At 47.3% G+C, this 20123-nt stretch overlaps 1 protein-coding gene across 1 annotated transcript in view; it reads left to right on the top strand.

Moving 5' to 3' along the window:
• The window catches only part of LOC144177519 (uncharacterized), a 57977-nt gene extending 38595 nt beyond the window's left edge, over positions 1–19382 (top strand). The window contains exons 5-7 of the mRNA XM_077705265.1: positions 14560–14799; positions 15855–16086; positions 19173–19382. Of these exons, the coding sequence (XP_077561391.1) occupies positions 14560–14799; positions 15855–16018 (404 nt within the window). The 3' untranslated portion in view covers positions 16019–16086; positions 19173–19382. The remainder of the gene's footprint in view (positions 1–14559; positions 14800–15854; positions 16087–19172) is intronic.
• The last annotated feature ends 741 nt before the right edge of the window (positions 19383–20123 follow it).

The raw sequence follows: 20123 nt of genomic DNA, 5'->3' as shown, positions 1-20123 counted from the left end.
TGCAAAATGGACAACCGTGATTTTATTTCCAGGGAATGCCCCATTAAGCACAAGGTTAAACATTGCACAAGATTATTAACAACACCAAAGAGCAACAGCAAGACATGTCCGACACTTGCTGTTCGAGTGACATATGAATACATAGGCTATAAACAGCTGTAACTCTGCTGCTCCCCCAAATATTCGCATTTCCTTCTACAGCAACTGTCTCATACCCATAATGAGCTCATCATACATGTATAAATGAGAGTCCACATCTGTCATGTAGAAAATAAAAAACACTGGATGCATGCCAATTGTTGCACATTGTTAAGCCATAACTAATTCCCCACATATTGTACTGAAGCCTGTATTACTGCACATTGGTGTACAGAAATTGAGTAACGAAATGACGCAGTTCATGCGGGACACATCCCACTCCAGTGTTTGTCCCGTTGCCTGATGCACACGCTTGAAGGCAAGGTTTTTGTGCTGCTTTGGTTGTAATGAACCAGCTATACTGGATATTCTACGAAAAACATCACTATGAAATACTACAATGCCACCTAGCTCCATTCCGTAACAGAGTAGCTTGCAGCCTGCAGTAGCCAACTAGGGGGCTACTGTGCCGTAGTCTAGGATACAAAGAGACTAAATTGATACTAGAGTCTGCCTTCCAGTGTACTGCCACCACTGTTTGGGATGTAGCACACTTTGCTTGAAGATATTCATCAGCTATAGCAATTCAGTCATTTAACCAATCTGTTGTGTCAGCAAGCACGATAACAATTATCATTGGATGAAATTAAGAAGGTTTACATTTACTTTTATTTGTCATGACACGAAAAATGATTGTATTTCATCTACAAACTTATTGAGTGAGCTGTATCGTGCTCTCCCCACCACATAGGGTTAACGGCTGCGCTGTAAAAAAGCTTCATACACGTGCATGCATGCAGACAAGGAAGTGTGTGAACTTCCAATTGGAACTGTATGCCATAGCTGCTACATGCAAGAAAAACCTATTTGCTCATGACGCAAAGGAACTCGAATTCAGAGCTTGAATGTTTGTTTTGCATGCCCGTGAATGGAAACAGCCTTCTTGTTTCAAGGAGGAGGAGGTAGCCTTTATTGTGGGAGGGAGACTCTACGTCAAGTGGGGGAAGGGGGAGTATAAGGTGGGGGGTTTGTAACTTGGGACATCTCAAATGCGTACAGTGCGACCCGAAACAGGTGGACTCCTTGAGAAGGTTGGATAGGCCGCGTCGGGTGAGGAGGGCAGGCTCACGACTTTAAACTGCTCGTGCTAGACCACTCTTGGAGCATGGAGGGTTCCAGTGTTCGAGGGTCGATGTAAACGGAGGTTGTATTTGGAGGAGGCCTGAAGGTTCTGTACCGCCCGAACTTAGGACAGTGCCAAATTAGGTGCTGGAGATTGGCAGGCGTGGGGGAGGCGCAGAAGGGGCATCGAGGCGGTAGAGACGGTGTGTACCATTTACGGTATGTCTCGGGGGTAAGGCTAGCATTTGCAAAATATTTGTTTATGAAAATTTCGGCTGATCTTGGGAGCGAGGGCAGGGTTGGATAAAAAGCCGGTTGGAGTCAGGGCCTTGAGGCGGTCTTTTTTTTCCTTTTTGTAATGCAGAAGCTGTATCGCAGGTGGTAATGTCTGAGTAGGTGGAAAGACCCTTTAGCACTCTCAGTTAGTGAAAGCAAGGTCTCTGCCACAATGCTGCAAAAGAGCTTGTTTCTTAGGTGGAATTTGAAGAAAACTTGGGTATTTTGCAGTTGTGGGTGCACTTGTTTGGTTTGTTGATCACCAGTAATTTATTTTCATGTCTCGGTGAGATTGCCCTCGTACATTTGTGAATGATCAAAAATAAAAATGTGTACTTTTTTCAAACATGTTTCATACTTTTTGCCTTGGTTTACATTACTGAAGTCAAACAATGCAAGTTGTACATGTAACCCAAGAATGTCAATGCAAAGGCAGGGGTCAACAGCAGCAGTCATCGCTATGGGTTGCCAAATCCAGTGTTTTCAGTGTTAATTCGAGGTCAGGTTTTTTATTCGCAATCTTCGAAAACTGTCTCTGGTTGCTTGTTAACATATTAGGAAAGGTGTGATTAAAGTGTGTGTGTCCTTTTCTCTTTTTATTGCCTTTCTGTATTTACATCAAAAAGGCCTTTTTGCTTCTTAGTCAACTTATTTCCTAAACTTGGGCATATGTTTGATAGTAGTGACTAGCCTCAAGGGAACAAAAACTTCTGTCAGGGATGTTAGTTTACCTTTGAACCAATAACAGTTCAAACCTAGAGGTCCTCCATTATGAATACATGTAGATAAGTATCGGATATAAGCAACGTCGTCAATCTCGGGCACCTCACGAAAACAGCCTAACAGCTCAACGACATTGTTCAGCTTGCGTTGCCTTTTTAGTTTTCATGCTGGCCGGGCTGACGTAGTCTGCAAAGGGAGCGAAGAGGTGCTGCAGGAGCCTTCTTATTTGGTTTTGTGTTTTCCTGGCAAGTCTGTTCGCAGGGTAGTGAGAGGCGAGGAGCGAATCTTGTTTTGACAGGTCTTTTGTTTTGCTCCTTTTGTGAAGCCAGCAAAGTTTGTCCATTTGCTGCTTAATGATGGCGATTACCACCATTCAAAATGCCTGCAAACGATGGAGACCGAGATTGAGGAATTAAGAGCTGGGTTAGCTTTCAGAAATGCCAAACAAGAACGTTCGAACCAGATCCCATTTTTTTACCATCACCTCTTCTCACACTTACAAAAACAAGAACACTGACTTAGACCTATAAAACAATTTTGTTACCAGTGGTCTTGTTACAAGTCTATCACACCCCAAGTGGAACTAGCAGAAAATTTCAAGTTGAATCAGAGGACTGCAGATGACAGATTCAGAAGTGGACAGGAGCACAAATAACGTGCACTTTAAAATTTGTGCAACACTTGCACTGTACATGCTGCTGCGAGATACACCAAGACAACCCGGGCACAAGATGAAACCCGCAAGGGTCTCGCGCAGCTTTCCCGCCGCACAACAACTGCAAAAGTTTCAACCCCGTACTGGCTTGCCTGCAAGGCATCCATGTCTTGCTAGGCTCATGGCAGGGAAAAAAAAAAAAACCCACACAGCCAAATTAGAATGTTAAAAAAATAAAAAATCGCTTCAAACGCAACCGGCAATTTGCAAATGACTTCATTTCAAACAACTACCCCACCGAATGAATCTTTTTTTAACCTGCAGTCCTGCCGTACAAGAGCGACGAACCATCTTGGTGACCCTTTTTAAGGTGCTATGAACGACGAGCGTTTCACCTGCATTTCTTACAGGTAGTGGTGTGATAAACTACTATCGCTAACAGAAACAATGAAAGTCACGTTGAAAGCCTCGCACATGCTGAGCACGCTTTTCGTACAGACGTGTCGGCGCCGTAGAGTTCTTTGACACTCCAAAACAGCCGATTGCAGGTTAGGCTGCTGGCAGTATGCATACAACAGAAAGGCAAGGAAGGTGACACAACAAATGCATTTATTTAACGTATAAACTACACAAGTTCGGCAGCTTCAGTGTCCAGGAGATGCGTGGAGAAGTTCTTCATGATGGTCCTCGGAAGTGCGAACGAAGCTCGGTGACTGTACAGCCCTGATGATGTCCTGAAAAGATATGCCTGTTGGTCCGCGAGGTGCAAGCACCACAACTACTGCTGGTACACGTGAGTGCCAGCCAGCAGAGGACCCCTATCCGCCAACTGGGGACCGCGGTCTCTAGCAGGCAGGTTCTGCCGAGAGTACAACTGATTGGTCTGGTTTCCCAGCCGTTGCACGCACAAGAAGATTCCACTCTTTCATCACATCCCTTGCCCACCCACATGCCAGGTTGGTCAAGGATATAAATCTTGAGGCACCAGCACCACCTGCAGGTCAGCATTTGTACCTGAAAAACAAACAAACAAGCAAGCAGACACAAAGGCACACACACGCACACAAAAACAACGCAGTTTCACGGCACTCGCCACGGCACAATGAAAATCAAGCACAAAGCGACAAGCTTGATATGTACAAGTGGCGCTGCCCGGCGCCCCATCCACGGCACAACAAGCACAGGTGCGGCCAGCCGGAAACCCGGCAGGGACCCGAAGGGGGCCGTGTCGGAAGAACGGCCGACCACAAGAACAGGCAGGGCGCTTGGGGCAAAATCACCATTAGGCATTCAAGGAGCAGGGTCCCAGAGTGCAAATGATCAGCACCTATCGCGTCTCAGCGCTGAGCTGTCACTGCACACTGGCCGTCGCTTGAATTCCTAAAGCCAGCAGACTTGCCCGGAGAGAACGGAGTTATGCGGTGCTGCCCGGCGCCCCATCCACGGCACAACAAGCACAGGTGCGGCCATCCGGAAACCCGGCAGGGACCCGAAGGGGGCCGTGTCGGAAGAACGGCCGACCACAAGAACGGGCAGGGCGCTTGGGGCAAAATCACAGCACCGGGGAACTGGCACACACACTATCAGAGGTCTGGAGCCAGCACCCTGTCCTGCCATGCTACCCTGCCGTGTCTCGTTTGGAAGTAGCGTGTGAACGTTTCCCTCACTGCCTTTGCAGATGAAGAGTAATTATTGCTTGCCAAACGAGGAACACTCAAAAAGTTGTCACCAGCTTCTTGTTCTCGTCTCCATCTACCTGGCACAATACTACCATCTACAAGCAAAGTGTCCACATCATCTGAAGTGCAATACATGAACTGGGGCTGATTTTCAATATCAAGAGTTCTGAGATAATTGTGCAGAAGCACAGTGGACCATATCACTTCATCAAGTAGCTCTAATTTACCTTTCATTTCTTGGCGTAGAATCCTCCACCTGTTTGCTAGGATGCCAAAGGAGTTTTCAATAATTCTCCTGGCTCGAGAAAGTCTGTAGTTAAAGATGCGTCTTTCAGCGTTCAGTTGCTTGCCTGGGTATGGGCGCATTAGGTTCTCTCGGAGAGGGAAGGCTTCATCGCCGACCACAACATGAGGTGCTTCCCAAGGACTTCCCGGTAACTGTTTTGGGCCCGGTATGTGCAATAGGCCGTTTCTAAATTTAATCCCGAATTTGCATTCGTTGAAACAACCTGCATCTCCTCGGGATCCCGCCTCGCCTACATCGACTAGAATAAATCTATATCTGGCATCGCACACCGCGAGAAGTAGTGACGCAAACCGGCCTTTGTAAGTGCGGAACAGGCCTCCAGAGTTTGCTGGGGCCTCTATGTGCACATGTTTGCCGTCGATTGCCCCAATGCAATTAGGAAATTGCCAGAGGTTTTCAAAATCAGTCCCTATTTCTCTCCATCGGGCAGCAGTCATTTCTGGCAAGTACAATGGCTCTAGAACCTTATGCAAAGCTTTGCAAGTCTGCAAAACGTAACGGCCCGCCGACGTCGAGGAGACCCGGTACGATTTAGCAATTATCTGCTTTGATGATCCGTGGGCCAGGAACCTGAAATAGGGAATATCTAGACATCACACGCCATTGCTAATGGTTTCTGCATAAGTACATGAAATTTACAATATGATGGCATTATAGCTTGAATAAACCAAGGTGCAAACAAAATCCTGTTCGGAATGCGTGTGCAGGTTTACACGAGAAAATATGAATAATCTAAAGCACAATGTTACACATGTTGCATTACCTGCGAGCTGAAATTAGTTGAGCCCCCAGAGAAAGTGGACAACCTTCCTATTGCTCATCTGTGCAGTAGTGTTGAAATGGTGTTGAACTTATATATACAGCATGTCCTTAAAGGAGCCATGAAGAGAAAACACAAGTTTGGTTCATTCAAAAGATTGTCTCGTTAGAATCATACTGACACAACTTTTAACGTGAAGTTCACTCAAATAAGCCACATAATTAGGAAAAAAACGTCGCATGCCCCTGGCAAGGGACACTTGTAAATGCACAGCTGGAGTGAGCCCGCGCCAATGCCCGCTTTACATTCCTACCCATCATTTTCTTTTGTACCATAGCTCTTCTTGGCCAATCCCCCTAAGTGGGTATGCGCCCATCTCCCCGCGAGGGGGACTCGAGTAAATGCGTTGCATAGGGGGTGGGTGTATGCGTTAACGTTTAGTGTTTGGGGGGTTGGTGGTATCACGTGTACACCACGCCGCTGAGTCGCCAACGCACGCCGCTGACGACGTAGTTTGAATGAGTCAAGGATATAAGGCGCGTTCGTAGCATTGGATTCTGTGTCGGTTTTGTGGCGCAGTGGGTAGAGTACCATGTACCTTGTGTTCCGCCCGCAGGGTCATGGGATCGAAACCGGGCGCCGGTAACTTATTTTTTTTTATAGTGTAGTGGCCTGGCTGCGGACGCCTACAAGAACGGGAACGGGTGACATTGTGAGTTAAAGAAATGCTCTGCATTTAAAAAGGGAATGGCCATGCGACCCACTAGCTTATTTCCTGCAACAGAACCTATGATGTCACACGAGACAGCTCTGTGATTGGAGAAGGGCGGCAAAAACAAACAAAAATTAGGCAGAGTATCAGCCTGCCGAACAAGCTATTAGCCTTAAATTTACGGCGCATTCTTTTTAAAGCCGTAAGAATGGTGGTAAGTGTAAGTTACGAAAGCACATGTAAACATAGAAGTACCGCTGCGTACTACTGTTGTTGGTACTGCGCGCACTATTCTTGTTTAGCTGCACAGGACTGCGAGGCTTTGGGGTTGTCTCAGACGACACTGGCCGGTTGATTGACGCGACGGTGTCTTACGTGAACATATCTGTCGAGCGAGCAGTATGTTTCACGAAAAGATTTTCTCCCAGAACAGAAAAAAAGGCAGAAAACGACACATCACGGTATGGTGGCGCCATCTAGGTTCATTAACGTAAACAAACGCGCAACGTAACGTAAAACAAACCGCGATACCAATTCTGCCGTCCAGGGTGGAGACACCCTTTGAACGGTCTCGTGCCGCTGCGATTGGGTCAACGTGCTCTGCGCGTTGTTTGTTTCGTTTCCCACGCGACCCAGCAACGCGAAACAGATCAGTTGATTCAAACTTCGGCAGTTAATCGTGTTGCGGCGATAATTCTAGCGCGATTTTGGTACGACTTGCTTCGCCGGCGAGCGAGCGATCGAGAATGGCGGCCCCAGCGTGTACGTGTCTCTACTCTGTACAGCGGACGCGGGAATCAAGGGACTCTAGGCTGCAGAGCGGTCTGTGATGTCATAGCAGCTACGAAAACACACGATTTAGCGGGAAAATTAAGATTTTAACATATATTGATTAATTTCTCAGTGAATAAAGCAGCGTTTGCATTCGAACAAGTGCTGGGGGCACTACAAAACACGAAATCTTTCGAATAACACAAACTCGTATTTTGTCTTCATGGCTCCTTTAATGAACCTGAGCCTGATTGAATGGCATGTGATACTCTTGTCTGTGGAAGACCAACGCATGCGCTGAGACCAGATTTCTACGTTGCAACACATGATGCTGCATATGAAGTGTGTTGTGCATGCACAGTTCGTATTTCTAAGTACCAACCGCACGAAACACACTCCAGTAACCCGAAAATGTACACATTTTTTCCGTCTGGTATTTCATATCATGCTGTTATACTACAGTTCATACCATGAGCTAGCTGCAGCACTGTGGAGGCTACATTGTTATCAATAGTGCGCCCACTGAGGGCGCCTGACTCGTCATGAAGGGGGTCCTGAAAGGGCATTCCTTTCTCCCTTCTGGCACAGCAAGGCCCCGGCGCCCTGAGGGGGTGGGCGGTTGACAACAATGTAGCCTCCACAGTGCTGCATCTAGCTTGTGGTATGAACTATAGTGTGAAGTTCAGGAGGACAAAAGACAAGACTTGTAAACCCAAGCACTGCTCTTAGCTATAATTCGGTCAAAACATGTACAGCCGGCCAATTTTGCCGTAATATCACGGGAGCGTCGACCAGCGTGTGGGTCAGTGCCTTACTACGGTAGAAAGCGGCAAACGTGCGAGAGTACATCGCATGCACAGAGCGATCCCGCCAGTGCAAAAGTCGTCTGCTAGGCTATTCCTGCAAGCACGACACAGCCCCTTTCCGCTGGTTATCAGCTGCCTTGCTGTGAACAAGGAGCACACAAAACTACTGTCACCGCTCCGGCAATCAAGATAGGCGGCTGACAACTTGTGGAACGGGCTGTGTTGTGCTTGCGGGAACAGCCGAGCAGACAACGTTTGCACTGGCGGGACCGCTCTGTGCATGCGATGCACTCTCGCTCGTTTGCCGCTTTACACTGTGATAAAGCACTGACCCAGACGCCGGTCAACTCTCCTGTGATATTACTGCAAAATTAGCCGGCTGTACTTTAAAAGCAAACTGCATACTCAAATTTAACAGCTCAAACTTACTTCAACGTTAAGGCGAGCTTCTCTCCGGCTGACACAGTGACTCTTGTCACCCTTTTTGGCCGGATCAGTGGGCTCACCAAAGCAAGGAGACGGTCAAACCTGCACGGTGGCAACAGCAGAATGCAGGTGTAAAACGGGAACGGCAATGGACGTGGATAGAAGTTTGTCGGTTCAGCAATGTACGGGGTAGAACAGGGCAGCCACTTTTTCCCGACTTACACTGCTATGAAAGAAGACGAGTTTGTGTTTCCCACCAAGCATTTGTTGTCCTAGGGGGCAATGGCACACTATGCATGCAGGTCCCCTTGTACCGGCGTTTACACATACGAAGATGCTTACACGGTCATGGCCCGAACAGAAATAGTAGACGGATAAATGAAACACGACCATCTGTATGATGACCCCGTTGCAAAAGTAGACATTACTCGGGCAGACTTGTTGAATGCAATATCGCGAAGTCAAGCCAGTTGTTTGTCCCTACCCCCTTTAATTTCATAAAGGTTAGCAGTAACGCGCGGCTCCCCCGCTAAACATTGCGCGCACGTGTCACAAAAACGGATGCAAAGAAAGTGCAAATAAAAAAAATAATTACCTTTCAACCGACATCCGGAAGTACTCGAAGAAGTCCCGGCCTTCACCAACCCTCATTTCTTGGACCAACGTGAAGTACTCACTGCTTTTACGTCGTCCTCTGAGTATCTGCCGCATAGGCTTATGTCTACGAGCCACTAGTCGCTTCTGCCTCACGGTGTCGGCTACAACAAATGCCGCCATGAGGGGAAAGCTGACTCGAGGCGCATTTTGAATGTATGCTACTAAACATTCCTTCACAGGAGTACTCATCTGGTGACGAACTAAAATCACTGCCACCAGCAAAAAAGCACAGACGCTAGTTGCCGGTAGTGATCAGACCCTAGTGTCTGGTTGCCAGCGGACTAGCGGATTGCAGTGGCGGCTCTGAAACAAGCCAACGGTGTTGCTAGCCATAGCCTCCTGGCTAGCTCAAGAAACTGTTTCGATGAATGCTCGCTGTCCAAAAAGAGGCGCTGTTGACGCTGTTTTGGCTCTGAGGATGTAGCAGGTTGTCATTGGTCCGCTTGGTGGGTAGCCTAAACCAATAGAGAGGCTCTCGTGGCGCCGGAGTGCGCGGTGTGCCGGAGGTACCGTTTAAACCCCTTTCGCCTTCCGCCGCGCGTTCCGGCCGCCGGAATGATTTTGGACGGACCGGAACGCCCTCGACGGAGGTACCGTTTAGAGGCCTTAACTCGGGTATCGGAGCAGACTAATTGATTTAATGAAAAGCTGAATGCAGTTAGCAAAAGGGATTCTGCACTGGCTGCCTCTCTGCCATCGTGAGTTAACTCAGACCAGTTAATACCAGGCAGATTAAAATCTCCACATATAAATATTTTTGACCGTGAATTTGTACGTTGAACAATGTAGTCATGCATAATTTCTAAATATTCGGGAGGAGCATTTGGCGGTCGATATACACCCCCCAATAATATGGATTTTTCATGTACCCATACACTTTCATGGTCATCGATATCAGCTAGACGAGTAAACTTTAGATTATTCTTAATAGCAATCGCTACGCCACTTCCTCGCGTTGTTCGGTCTTTGCGAATTAGCTTGTACGAAGAGGGAACTATTTCAGAATCTTGAACGCCATCATGTAACCAGGTTTCAGTAATAACTAAAACATGGGGGTCATGAGTTATTAATATGCTTTCCAGAAGATGTAGTTTAGTAGTTTATTAACAATGCTGCGTGCATTTAGCGATAGATTTTTGGTGCGGTTTTGTCATTTCGCAGACTTCCTTTTCGTTGAGGGCTTCTGCGCAGACGTAGACGATGTTACCTCAATCCTGCGATTATTAACAGAGTCCCAAGCGAAAATTTTATCATCAATTTTTATCTTGTCGTACATCCGCGACACTTTAACGCCATTAGCTCTTTCGTTGGCAGCGGAATGCCAAAGTTTAGCTCGTATACAGTCGAAACCCGCAATAACGAAATCGCCGGGGAAACCGGAAAAATTAGTTTTCGCGAGGATTTCGTTGCCGCGAGTACGAGACATAAAAACAGTGATATGGCCAGCAGAACGAAAATTTATTGCCAGAAGTCAGTCAACTTACTTTGCCGACCCTTGCCATGCAACAACTTCAAAGCTCTCCCTTCGCACTGAAAAAAGTGGTCCATTGCCACGTCGTCGTCATGTGCGGTGAAGAAGGACCGAAGAGTGTCGAGGGCATCCAAAACAACCCGCGGGTTGGGTTTCTCCGCGTGCTTGTCTTCTTGGTCCTCGGTGTCGTCAGCTTCGCGCACACTTTCGATAATGGCCTCGTCGGTCATTTCTTCATGCACGACGACATCGTCATCGGCGCGAACGAACGCATCAACCGTGAGCCCATCTGGGATGTCGATGTCGATGGCTCGAAGTGCCCCCCAGGCGTTGGTCAGTGATAGCGGCACTGCGCTGCCAGCACTCTCGCCGTCAAGTGCACCTTCGTCGAAATCTTCGTCTGGTGACGCTGAAGCGCAATCCGTGCGTGATGCTTGCACGGTGGTGGTGAAGCCCACGTGCTTGAAGCAGTTCTCAATCAGGGAAGGGGATGTCGCAACCCATGTGGCGGCCACCATCTCGAAGGCTATGCACAAATTCACGTCGGTGGGACGCTTGCGGTGAAGGTTGAGTAGCAGACGCTGGATCAACCTCTCCCTGTAGGCACACTTCACGCTGCGAATTACGCCTTGATCGAGCGGCTGCAGAACGGAAGTGCAGTTTGGTGGAAAAAAAACCAAGCGCACGTTCGTGAGCTCCGTCTCGTCCATGTGGTGGGCGCTGCAGTTATCTAAAAAAAGGGCCACCGACCTGCCCGCCTTGCGCATGTCGGCATCGAACACCTCAACCCAGCTGGAGAAAAGAGCGCGAGACATCCACGCCTTCTTGTTAGCGGCGTACTGAACGGGCAGCGAGCGGCGGTTTCCTTTGAAGCAGCGGGGCTTCTCGCTCCGGCCGATGACTAGAAGTGGCCGCTTGTCTGTGCCGTCCATATTGCAGCACAACAAAATGGTAACGCGTTGCTTGCTGTGCTTGCCCCCATGGCATTTCTGGCTTTTCAATTCCAGGGTCTTCGACGGGAGCATTTGAAAGAACAACCCCGTCTCGTCCGCGTTGTACACGTCGCAGGGCTGGTACTGGTCCAGTACTTCTCTGTTGGTCAGCAGCCATGACGACGTTGTTACAGGGTCAACGCTTGCTGCTTCTCCCGAAATCGCCTTGGCCACGATGTCGTGCCGGGCTTTAAAGCGACCCAACCATCCAACGCTTGCTCGGAACTGGTCGTGCCCGAGGATGCAGGCAAAGTCCAGTGCCTTCTGCAGTAGTATTTTTCCCGTAAGTGGCACTCTGTTGGCACGCTGTTCGCAAAACCACGAGAACACCGCCTTATCGACGTCCGGAAAGGCCGCCGCGGTCACCGTCTTGTTCTGCGCACGTGCGCCATTATCAAGCGCAGCGAGAATGGCATCTTTGCCCTTCAATATGGTCGAAAGCGAGCTGCATGCAATTCCATACTCGTCGGCGACGTCTTTCTTTTTTCTGCCCTTTTCAACTTCCGCAATGATGGCAGCTTTATTGTGAAACGTCAGAAACTTCCGCTTTTTGGCTGGTGGAGGCATCTTAGCAAGATCCGATGGGCCGGTCGCCACACACACAACTTTCACGCAAACAGTGACGCGTGACACTGGCCACACACAGTGATTTCCCTACACCCCCCCTAGGGGGTGTGTAGAACCCCCTAGTTTTTCTGGACACCCCCCCTTGAATCCCCAAATTTCACTCTTGTCAGTCCTTGTATGGACCTTTTTCACTTCGACTGAGGCCGCCTTTCACTTGAACTAAGTGCAGTAAACACAGATATAATTTACTTTCTTCATTGATTCGATGTCGTTCTTTGTTTACAACCGTAATCTTTGCAGAAGCTCTTTCAGCATGTACATTTAAAATGGGCAATTCGGCGAGGCGAAGCGCTACGGAAGCTAATCCTGGCGTTTTAATAAATCGGGAGCGTACAATCGGTGCCTGATTTATAAGTGCTGCATAATTCGTGTACTACCTAATTATTGTTTCAAGAGCTCAAATTTCGTCACTGGCCCTGGTAACAAGTTCGAAAATGTCCTTATACGTTGAAAAATGGCGAGAAATTAAAAAAAAAACTGTCATGGTAAAAAATGAATTTCTCTAAATTTGTTTTTTTCTGAGATTGAATAGAAAGCACCGCCTCTCAGGTGTATATATATATATATATAGAAAATGAAAAACGTTCGTCACGGGGATGAGCGTTTGGTTAACAGACGTCTATTATTTAACTAGTGGGATAAAAAAAAATAGCTTTTCCAGTTTATGACATCCCCCCCCCCCCCCAGAGCCATTGAGACACCCCCCCTTGATTCGATGCCTGGGGAAACCCCTGGCCACACACAACGAACTCGCGTGTGCGAGGCTACGGAAGTGACGGAATGACGGAAGCAACGCAGGATAGGATTGTGTCGCCCCCTAAGGGTGTCGTTCCAAGGCTGCTTAACATGATGATGATATTGTTGCCGTTCTTTTCTTTCTCCGCGATAACGGAGAATCCGCTCCCGGCGTCAAGCTTTTCTCAGGCACCATTGTAACTTCGTCTCGATTTCGCCACCAGTCCCAGTCTTCTCTTCGTCGTTTTTACTGATTCGAACTGTTGGTGTTGCTTTGGCCTGTTGAGCTCGTCCGATGGCGCCGTCTGGTGGCACCGCTGACTGTATTAGCATGATTGTTTGCCATCGCCTGCTGCAGTGTGGCCAGGCATGTTGCCTGACACAGACCCCATCGCCGATTTATGTAAACACAAATGGCGGTACCCACGCTAGCACGCCAAAAGCAGACGTTTACGAATTTTGAGTGCGCACAACACGCGTACTAGCATATTTTTGACAGTTAATCTTTGACGGGCGGATAAAATAAGGCCCGCACCGTAGTAGAAAATTCGTTAATGCGGGATCGCTGTTGAAAAACATTTCGTTGCTGCGAGATATGAAATACATGGGCTTCTATGGACGTTCGCCGGGGATCCGGAAATATTTCGTTGCCGCGGGGATTTCGTACTTGCGGGATTTCGTTATTGCGGGTTTCGACTGTATCTCGCATTCTTTTGGAAAAGTCCTCCAAAATCACGATATCAGTTCCCTTCAGCTTATTGCAGCAAGACAGAATTTTGGCTTTTTCGGCGAAATCATAAAATCTTACAATAACGGGCTGGTGTTGTTCCTTCTTGTATTTTCCTATTCTGTGAATTCGTTCCACTGATGTAACTTCTATTTCTAACACGTCCTTAAATACTTTATGTTTAATTTGATCCTCCAATGACTTGACGTCTTCTTCTGGTTCCTCATTGATGCCATATATAAGGTTGTTGCGTCTGCTTCTATTTTCCAAGTCGTCTACCTTGACCGACAATTCCGAGACCTGTGCGCTGGTGTTGCTACAAGTTGCTTCGCATTCCGGAAGTTTTTGTTCAAACGTCTGCAGCTTACCCATTTCTTTTTCAATAGAAGTAACCCTCTTCTGAATGCTGTCAACCGTTGACTCAACTTGTTTTAGGTTAGTGGTTAATTCTTTCAATATTTTGTTCGTTTTGGCTTGCTCCTTCAAAATTTTTTTTAACATTTCGGTGGTGGAACTAGACTCCGACTCTGAATCCGAGGAAGGCCCCGGATTAAGTTCCACATCGCCGGAAGCTATCAATAACCTCCTAATGACAGCAATACAATCCGACACCGTGGCAAGCAGGAATTGTGGACTTGGCAGGCATTCACGTGCACTTTCATCTTTGAAAAGGACATTAGTCAGTTTTAGTGTTACGTTTGCTGCATTTTGCCTACGTGCAATGCCAAACCTTACAGACCCTACATACTGTAAACCCTACAAACTTGGGGACTGCAAGCCGGAGAGTTTAACCCAGTTCATTTCATTTCATCATCAGGTCAGGCTCCTCGCCGCACGAATAGGCAGCAATCGTGCCATCATGACTTCTTTCGGAGCTGATGTGCCGATTTATGCCCTGCTGTGCAGCTGCAGTAGTTGCGTGAAACATTGCATAGAATTTACAGTTGTGAAATGTGTTCATTTGCATGTTCACAGGCACTGCCCCCCAACACCACACTGCTGCGGGAGAGCTGCAACAGAGCCACGTCATCGCAACGTTCTCTGCGAAGACGAACTCAAACCCCACGTCTCGTCCACTGCTTGGAAACGCATCTTATAAAGCCGAAGGAGCAGATCCGCGTGTCCTCAACTGCTCGGATATGCATCTTCGAAAGCTGAAGGAGCAGAAGGAGAAGACGAGGATGATGCCAGCTATAAAGGAGGAAGCGGTCTCAGGTAAGGCCTGCCTCGGGCGCAGTGCCTGTAATTGGCTTCAGTGCTTCACAGAGCTTGTAGTGTTTGTACAGTAATTGCTCGATAATTAAAACTGCAAGGGAAGCCATCTCAGTTCGAACTAATGAAAGTGAAGTTTAACAACACTGCACTGCGATTGGGAAGCAGCAGTGTTTGAAGAAGTTTGTGACCGCAGTCCACCTCTTGTCCTGAAAGGCAGCAGCCAGCACTCTTTGCTCCAATGAGGGAAAGCAGAGGACGGCCTCCTCTTTGCCTTCCTCAAAACGTGGGCCATGACTCGGGGGCATGGCTGGTGTTTAGTCCGGCTTTGGCTTCCGAGCGGGCGGCCGAACTGTGGCTTCGTGCTCCTCCTCCTCCTCCTCCTCCTCCTCCTAACTGGCAGGGGTGGGTTTTGCGCTTGTCTCCTGAGAAATGATGTTCACATCTGTCCGCGGACTGCACACCACTGCACTCGTGTCCTCATTGGCGTTATCCGCAAGCAGTACATTTACCAGAACATCCGTCCTGTGGGATTTAAATTGGTTTTAGTCTATTGTGCCTTCTTCGTTCTGCGCACCTCATTGTGGGCTACGGGTGCATTTCAGTGCGTGCATGCCAGGCACCAAGACGCCGCCATGGTGTTGCGTAGTTCGAATTTCCCCTGGCAGAACCTGCTCGGGTTAGGATTGAGGGGCTTCTTTATACATTGACTTGTGTGGAGTCTTGGCCAGCTCAAATAATTCCTGATTATTTGAGTTTGAATTAACGAGCTTTCACGACTGCATATCGTTCCTATACGTGGTGCTATTTTGCGAAGCGTTTTCTTTATGATTGACTCAAGTTTTCTAATTCTTTTTGTTTGTGACTGGAACCCGGCAGGTCAAGCTTCTAGCGCTCAGATAGGCAGCAGTTCATGCCATCATGACTTCTTTCGAAGCTGATTCGTTGATATATGCCCTGCAGTGTAGCTGAAGTTCTTTTGTGAAACATTACATGGAATGTACAGCAGTGAAATGGGTTCATTTGCATTCCTTGAATTCGTTTTCCTGTGTTTACAGGGACTGCCCTCCAACACCACACTGCTTCGGGAGAGCTTCTGCAGAGCCACGTCATCGCAACGTTCTCTGCGAAGAGGAACTCGAACCCCACGTCTCATCCACTGCCTGGAAACGCATTTTTGCAAGCCAAAAGAGCCGATCTCCATGTCCTCAACTGCTTGTGAATGCATCTTCGAAAGCCGAAAGAGCAGATGGAGAAAACGATGACGACAAAGCTGCACCACTGTGCCAGGTAAAGAAGCTTAAGAGATCTCAGGTAACACCTTCCTCGTGCGAGGTACCTGGGATTGGTGTGAGCACTTCACACAGCTTGTAGTGTTTGTTTATACAGTAACGGCTCGTTACTTAAAACCGCAAGGGAAGCCATCTCAGTTCAAAGGAATGAAAAGTTTAAAACACTGCACTGGGATTGGGAAGCAGGAATGCTTGGAAAGGTTTGTGATTGCAGCCCACCTTTTGTCCTGAAAGGGAGCAGCATTGCCCTAACGAGTGAAAGCAGAGGACGCCTCGTTATCGCCTTCCTCAAAACGTGGGCCATGACTCGAGGCCATGGCCGGCGTTCAATCCAGCTTTGGCTTCCGAGCGGGCGGGAGAACTGGTATTTCGTGCTTCTACCCCTCCTCCTAGTCACTGGCAGGGGCAGGTTTTGCGCATCTGACCTGAAAGATATGCCATCATCCGTCAGCAGACTAGGTGGGAAGAAACTTTCGAAGTGGGCAGAAAAAAACAAAAAAAACGGATATAAACTGTATCCTGAAAAGAGCACCTGCCTTCTGTTTCATAGACCGTGCCATTTAACCATTGCCTAGCGTCCACTCACAGGAGTAGACATACCAGTGAAAAATGAAGACAAGTTTCTTTGTGTTCTGCTGGATCGAAAGTATCTCACACATCAAACAAACTAAAATGAAGTGTATAATTCACTGAACGTTTGAGAGGTAATTTCCCACCACTCCTAGGCATTGGACAAAGCATGTCTTGTGAGGCTTTTTAATAGTCTAGTAAGATCGTCTAGACTATAAGAGTGTGGTGTAGAAGTTGGCATTGACACCATCATTAAAAATGTTAGACCCAGAGCTACTCTTAAGGCTTCTTTTCCACTTGGGTCTGTTGCCTTCCAGACAAGCCCTGCACAAAGTTTGTACGTGGGGTGGGATAAGGGGAGCCTAACACATTGGCGAACATGCACTGGTTTAATGTATGCTTTTAAAGGTCACCTCTTTTCAAAAGCATCCGTGTTGTAATATTTGAAATGGCATGCGTGTCTGCTAAAAACATGTTTTTAAACTGTCCATCAATTGCTAGGCCTTTCCCATTTCCAGTCGACGGGCAGGCTGAAGAATTCCGGATCTCATTCCAAGGAACCTATCAAACCAGTATTTGAGATGTTGTTGCCCCCGTGTTCTTTAAAGAGTTTAGCAAAAAAGAATGTGCCCACAGATATGATTTTACATTGTTTGTATTTGCGAGACAAGTACCGGTAAAATTGTTTTTACACAGATGCCTCAAAGTCTGCTTCCACTGTTTCATGTGCAGCCCATGGCCGGAACTTGGACAGCACAAAAACAATGAACACAAACGCCAGTATTTTTTACAGTGGGAGCACATGAAATTTTACTCTCAGTAACTACATTATAAAAACCAAAGCACAACACTCAATTGTTTTTAGACTGAGTGTTTTAACAGCGTTAAGACAGGGAGAGCTAGTAGAAACATGGTTTTAATAATCTCATCAGATCGATAATGTTGGCCTTTTCTGAAAACCTTCAAATAGCTTGATGGCTGCCTGGGCACAGTGGCATTCCGGTAAATGAAATCGCTGATGTGCTGGCGAGGCCGCACACCGCAGTGGCATAGACTTATCACCGGTGCTGCACCAGGACATAAAGCCACTTCTACAAAGAAAACTCTGGCAACAAGAATGGGATGAACTACTAGAGAACAAGTTACATTTCATGAAACCACAGTAGGGTGAATATGCTGCAGAAAAAAAAAAGATACAGTAAAAGCTCGTTAATTCAGATCTCACGGGACCGGGAAAAATGTCCGAATTATCCGAATGCCGAATTAATGAATGAATAGGAAAAACAACATTAAAATCACGTTGGAGAAGCATACCTTTATTTGCTGAAGTATTTTGTAATAGTCGTCTGCTTTTTCGCGCAGATTCCGGCTGGCAGTGCAATTTTTCTTAACACTTCCTAGTGGCCAACAGCACACAAACTGTCGGAACTGCTCAGGAAAACGTCCTCCAATATCAAAAGCGCCTCCGAGACTTCTCGTGAGGTGCGATGATGTCGTGTCTGCACCTCTTCGCATGACTCTTCGTCAGAATCGTTGTTGATGACGATGGCGATGCCTTTCAGGTTTCTGTTTCACTCCAGTGGTTCCAGTGCTGCTGATTTACCACACGTTTGTGCAGCGGCAGCCGTCGGCATTTGTCCGAATGAAGCGGTGCGGGGCCGAATTCTGTCGAAATAACGAAGGTTTGGTCCCTTAGACTGACATGCGCTTTGGCCGGGACCAATAGATCCGTCCGAATAATCCGAATTTCTGAATTAACGGGTGTCAAATTAACGACCTTTTACTGTACACTGAAATATCTATATGCAGAGTGAGAATTTGCCACTCATATGGTACATTATGTATTTAGCAGTGCACAACCACCAGTCTGCAACAGATGTGGAGGATGGCTCTCAGTTCTCCATATCCTAATTGAGTGTAGAAAATTTGAGGACACTAGACGCCGGCACTTTCCTGAGATTTGTAGATACGCCATACCTCTACACCCATCGTTACTTTTAATGGATGAACATATGTTTTCACTGAACCACCTTTTAACTTACATTCGAGATATTTTAAACTCCGTACCTCCTGTGCGTAAGTCCAGAGTAGGATAAGTCGGGGCCTTCACATTTCTTGATAACGCGTGGGACATGTTTTATGCTCTGGGCACTGTTTACACATTGATGCTGTCATCATTTCATCATGACCATCTTCTCACACCCCCATGCCAAATATTTATTTTTAGGCCTCACATTCGTTGCAGTTGTATTTTACTGACTGAAAGACCAATCATCTTGATCTGGCGCACTTGGGCCTCGATGCCTTTGCGCCATAAAGACTTACATACTACTACTCCTCGCCGCACAAAGGCAGCAATCATGCTGTTATGATTTCTTTCAGAGCTCATTCGTTGATTTGTGCCCTCCAGTACAGCTGCAGTTGTGTGAAACATTGAATAGAATCTGCAGTAGTGAACTGTTTCCATTTGCAAACACACGTCCCTTGATTGGGTTCTTTTTCTTGTATTTACAGGCACCGCCCCCCAACACCACACTTCTCTGGGAGAGGCCCAACAGAGCCACATCATCACGTGGATCTTGGCGCAGACTCGAGGCCCACATCTTCCACGGCACGGAAATGCACCATCCAAAGCCGAAAGAGCAAAAACGCATCTTCAAAAGCCGCAAAAGCAAAAATGCATCTGCAAAAGCCGAAAAACAGAAGTGCATCTTCGAAAGCCGAAAAAGCAGTATTGCATTTTCGAAAGCCGAAGGAGGTAATCCGCAAAGAATACGTTTTTCTGAGAAACTGCCATGGGGGATTTTAGATCAGTTTTACTCTATGTTGCTTTCTCTATTGTACGCAGCTTCATGTGTAGGCATCGGGTGCATTTCCTTGGCCACGTGCCAGGTGCTAAGGCACCGGCATTGTGGTGTGTATTTTAGTTCTGTGTGGCGGAACCTACTCGGGTTCGAATGCGTGGGCTTCTTCATATATCGACCCCTATGGAGCTTGGCCAGACCAAATCGTACAGTTCTAATTATCCATAAATTCGAAGTATTGAAGTTTGAAAAAAATGAGCTTTAAAGGAGAGTTTGGTTCATTCAAAAGATTGTCTCGTTAGAATCATACTGACACCACTTTTAACGTACACTTCGCTCAAATAAGCTACATAATTAGGAAAAACGGGAATGGTCATGCGACCCACCAGCTCATTTCCCGCAACAGAACCTGTGATGTCACATGGGCTAAGCTCTGCGATTGGCGGAGGCTGGCAGAAGCAGACGCAAATTAGGTAGAGCTTACAAACTAGACGAACGAGCGATTTGCGCTTAAATTTAGGGCACATTCTTTACAAAGCAATAAGAATGATGGGACAAACAGTGGAAGTTGCGAAAGCACATGTAAACATAAGTACTGATACGTTCTGCTGTTCGTACTGCGCACAGCATGCTTTGGTTTAGCTGCACAGCACTACGGGGC

This window comes from Haemaphysalis longicornis, unplaced genomic scaffold (assembly GCF_048455015.1).
Source record: "Haemaphysalis longicornis isolate Haplotype H1 unplaced genomic scaffold, Haemaphysalis longicornis Haplotype H1 scaffold_1, whole genome shotgun sequence".
NCBI lineage: Eukaryota > Metazoa > Arthropoda > Arachnida > Ixodida > Ixodidae > Haemaphysalis > Haemaphysalis longicornis.
The sequence above is the reverse complement of the archived record's forward strand: the minus strand, read 5'-3'. Positions and strand labels throughout refer to the sequence as shown.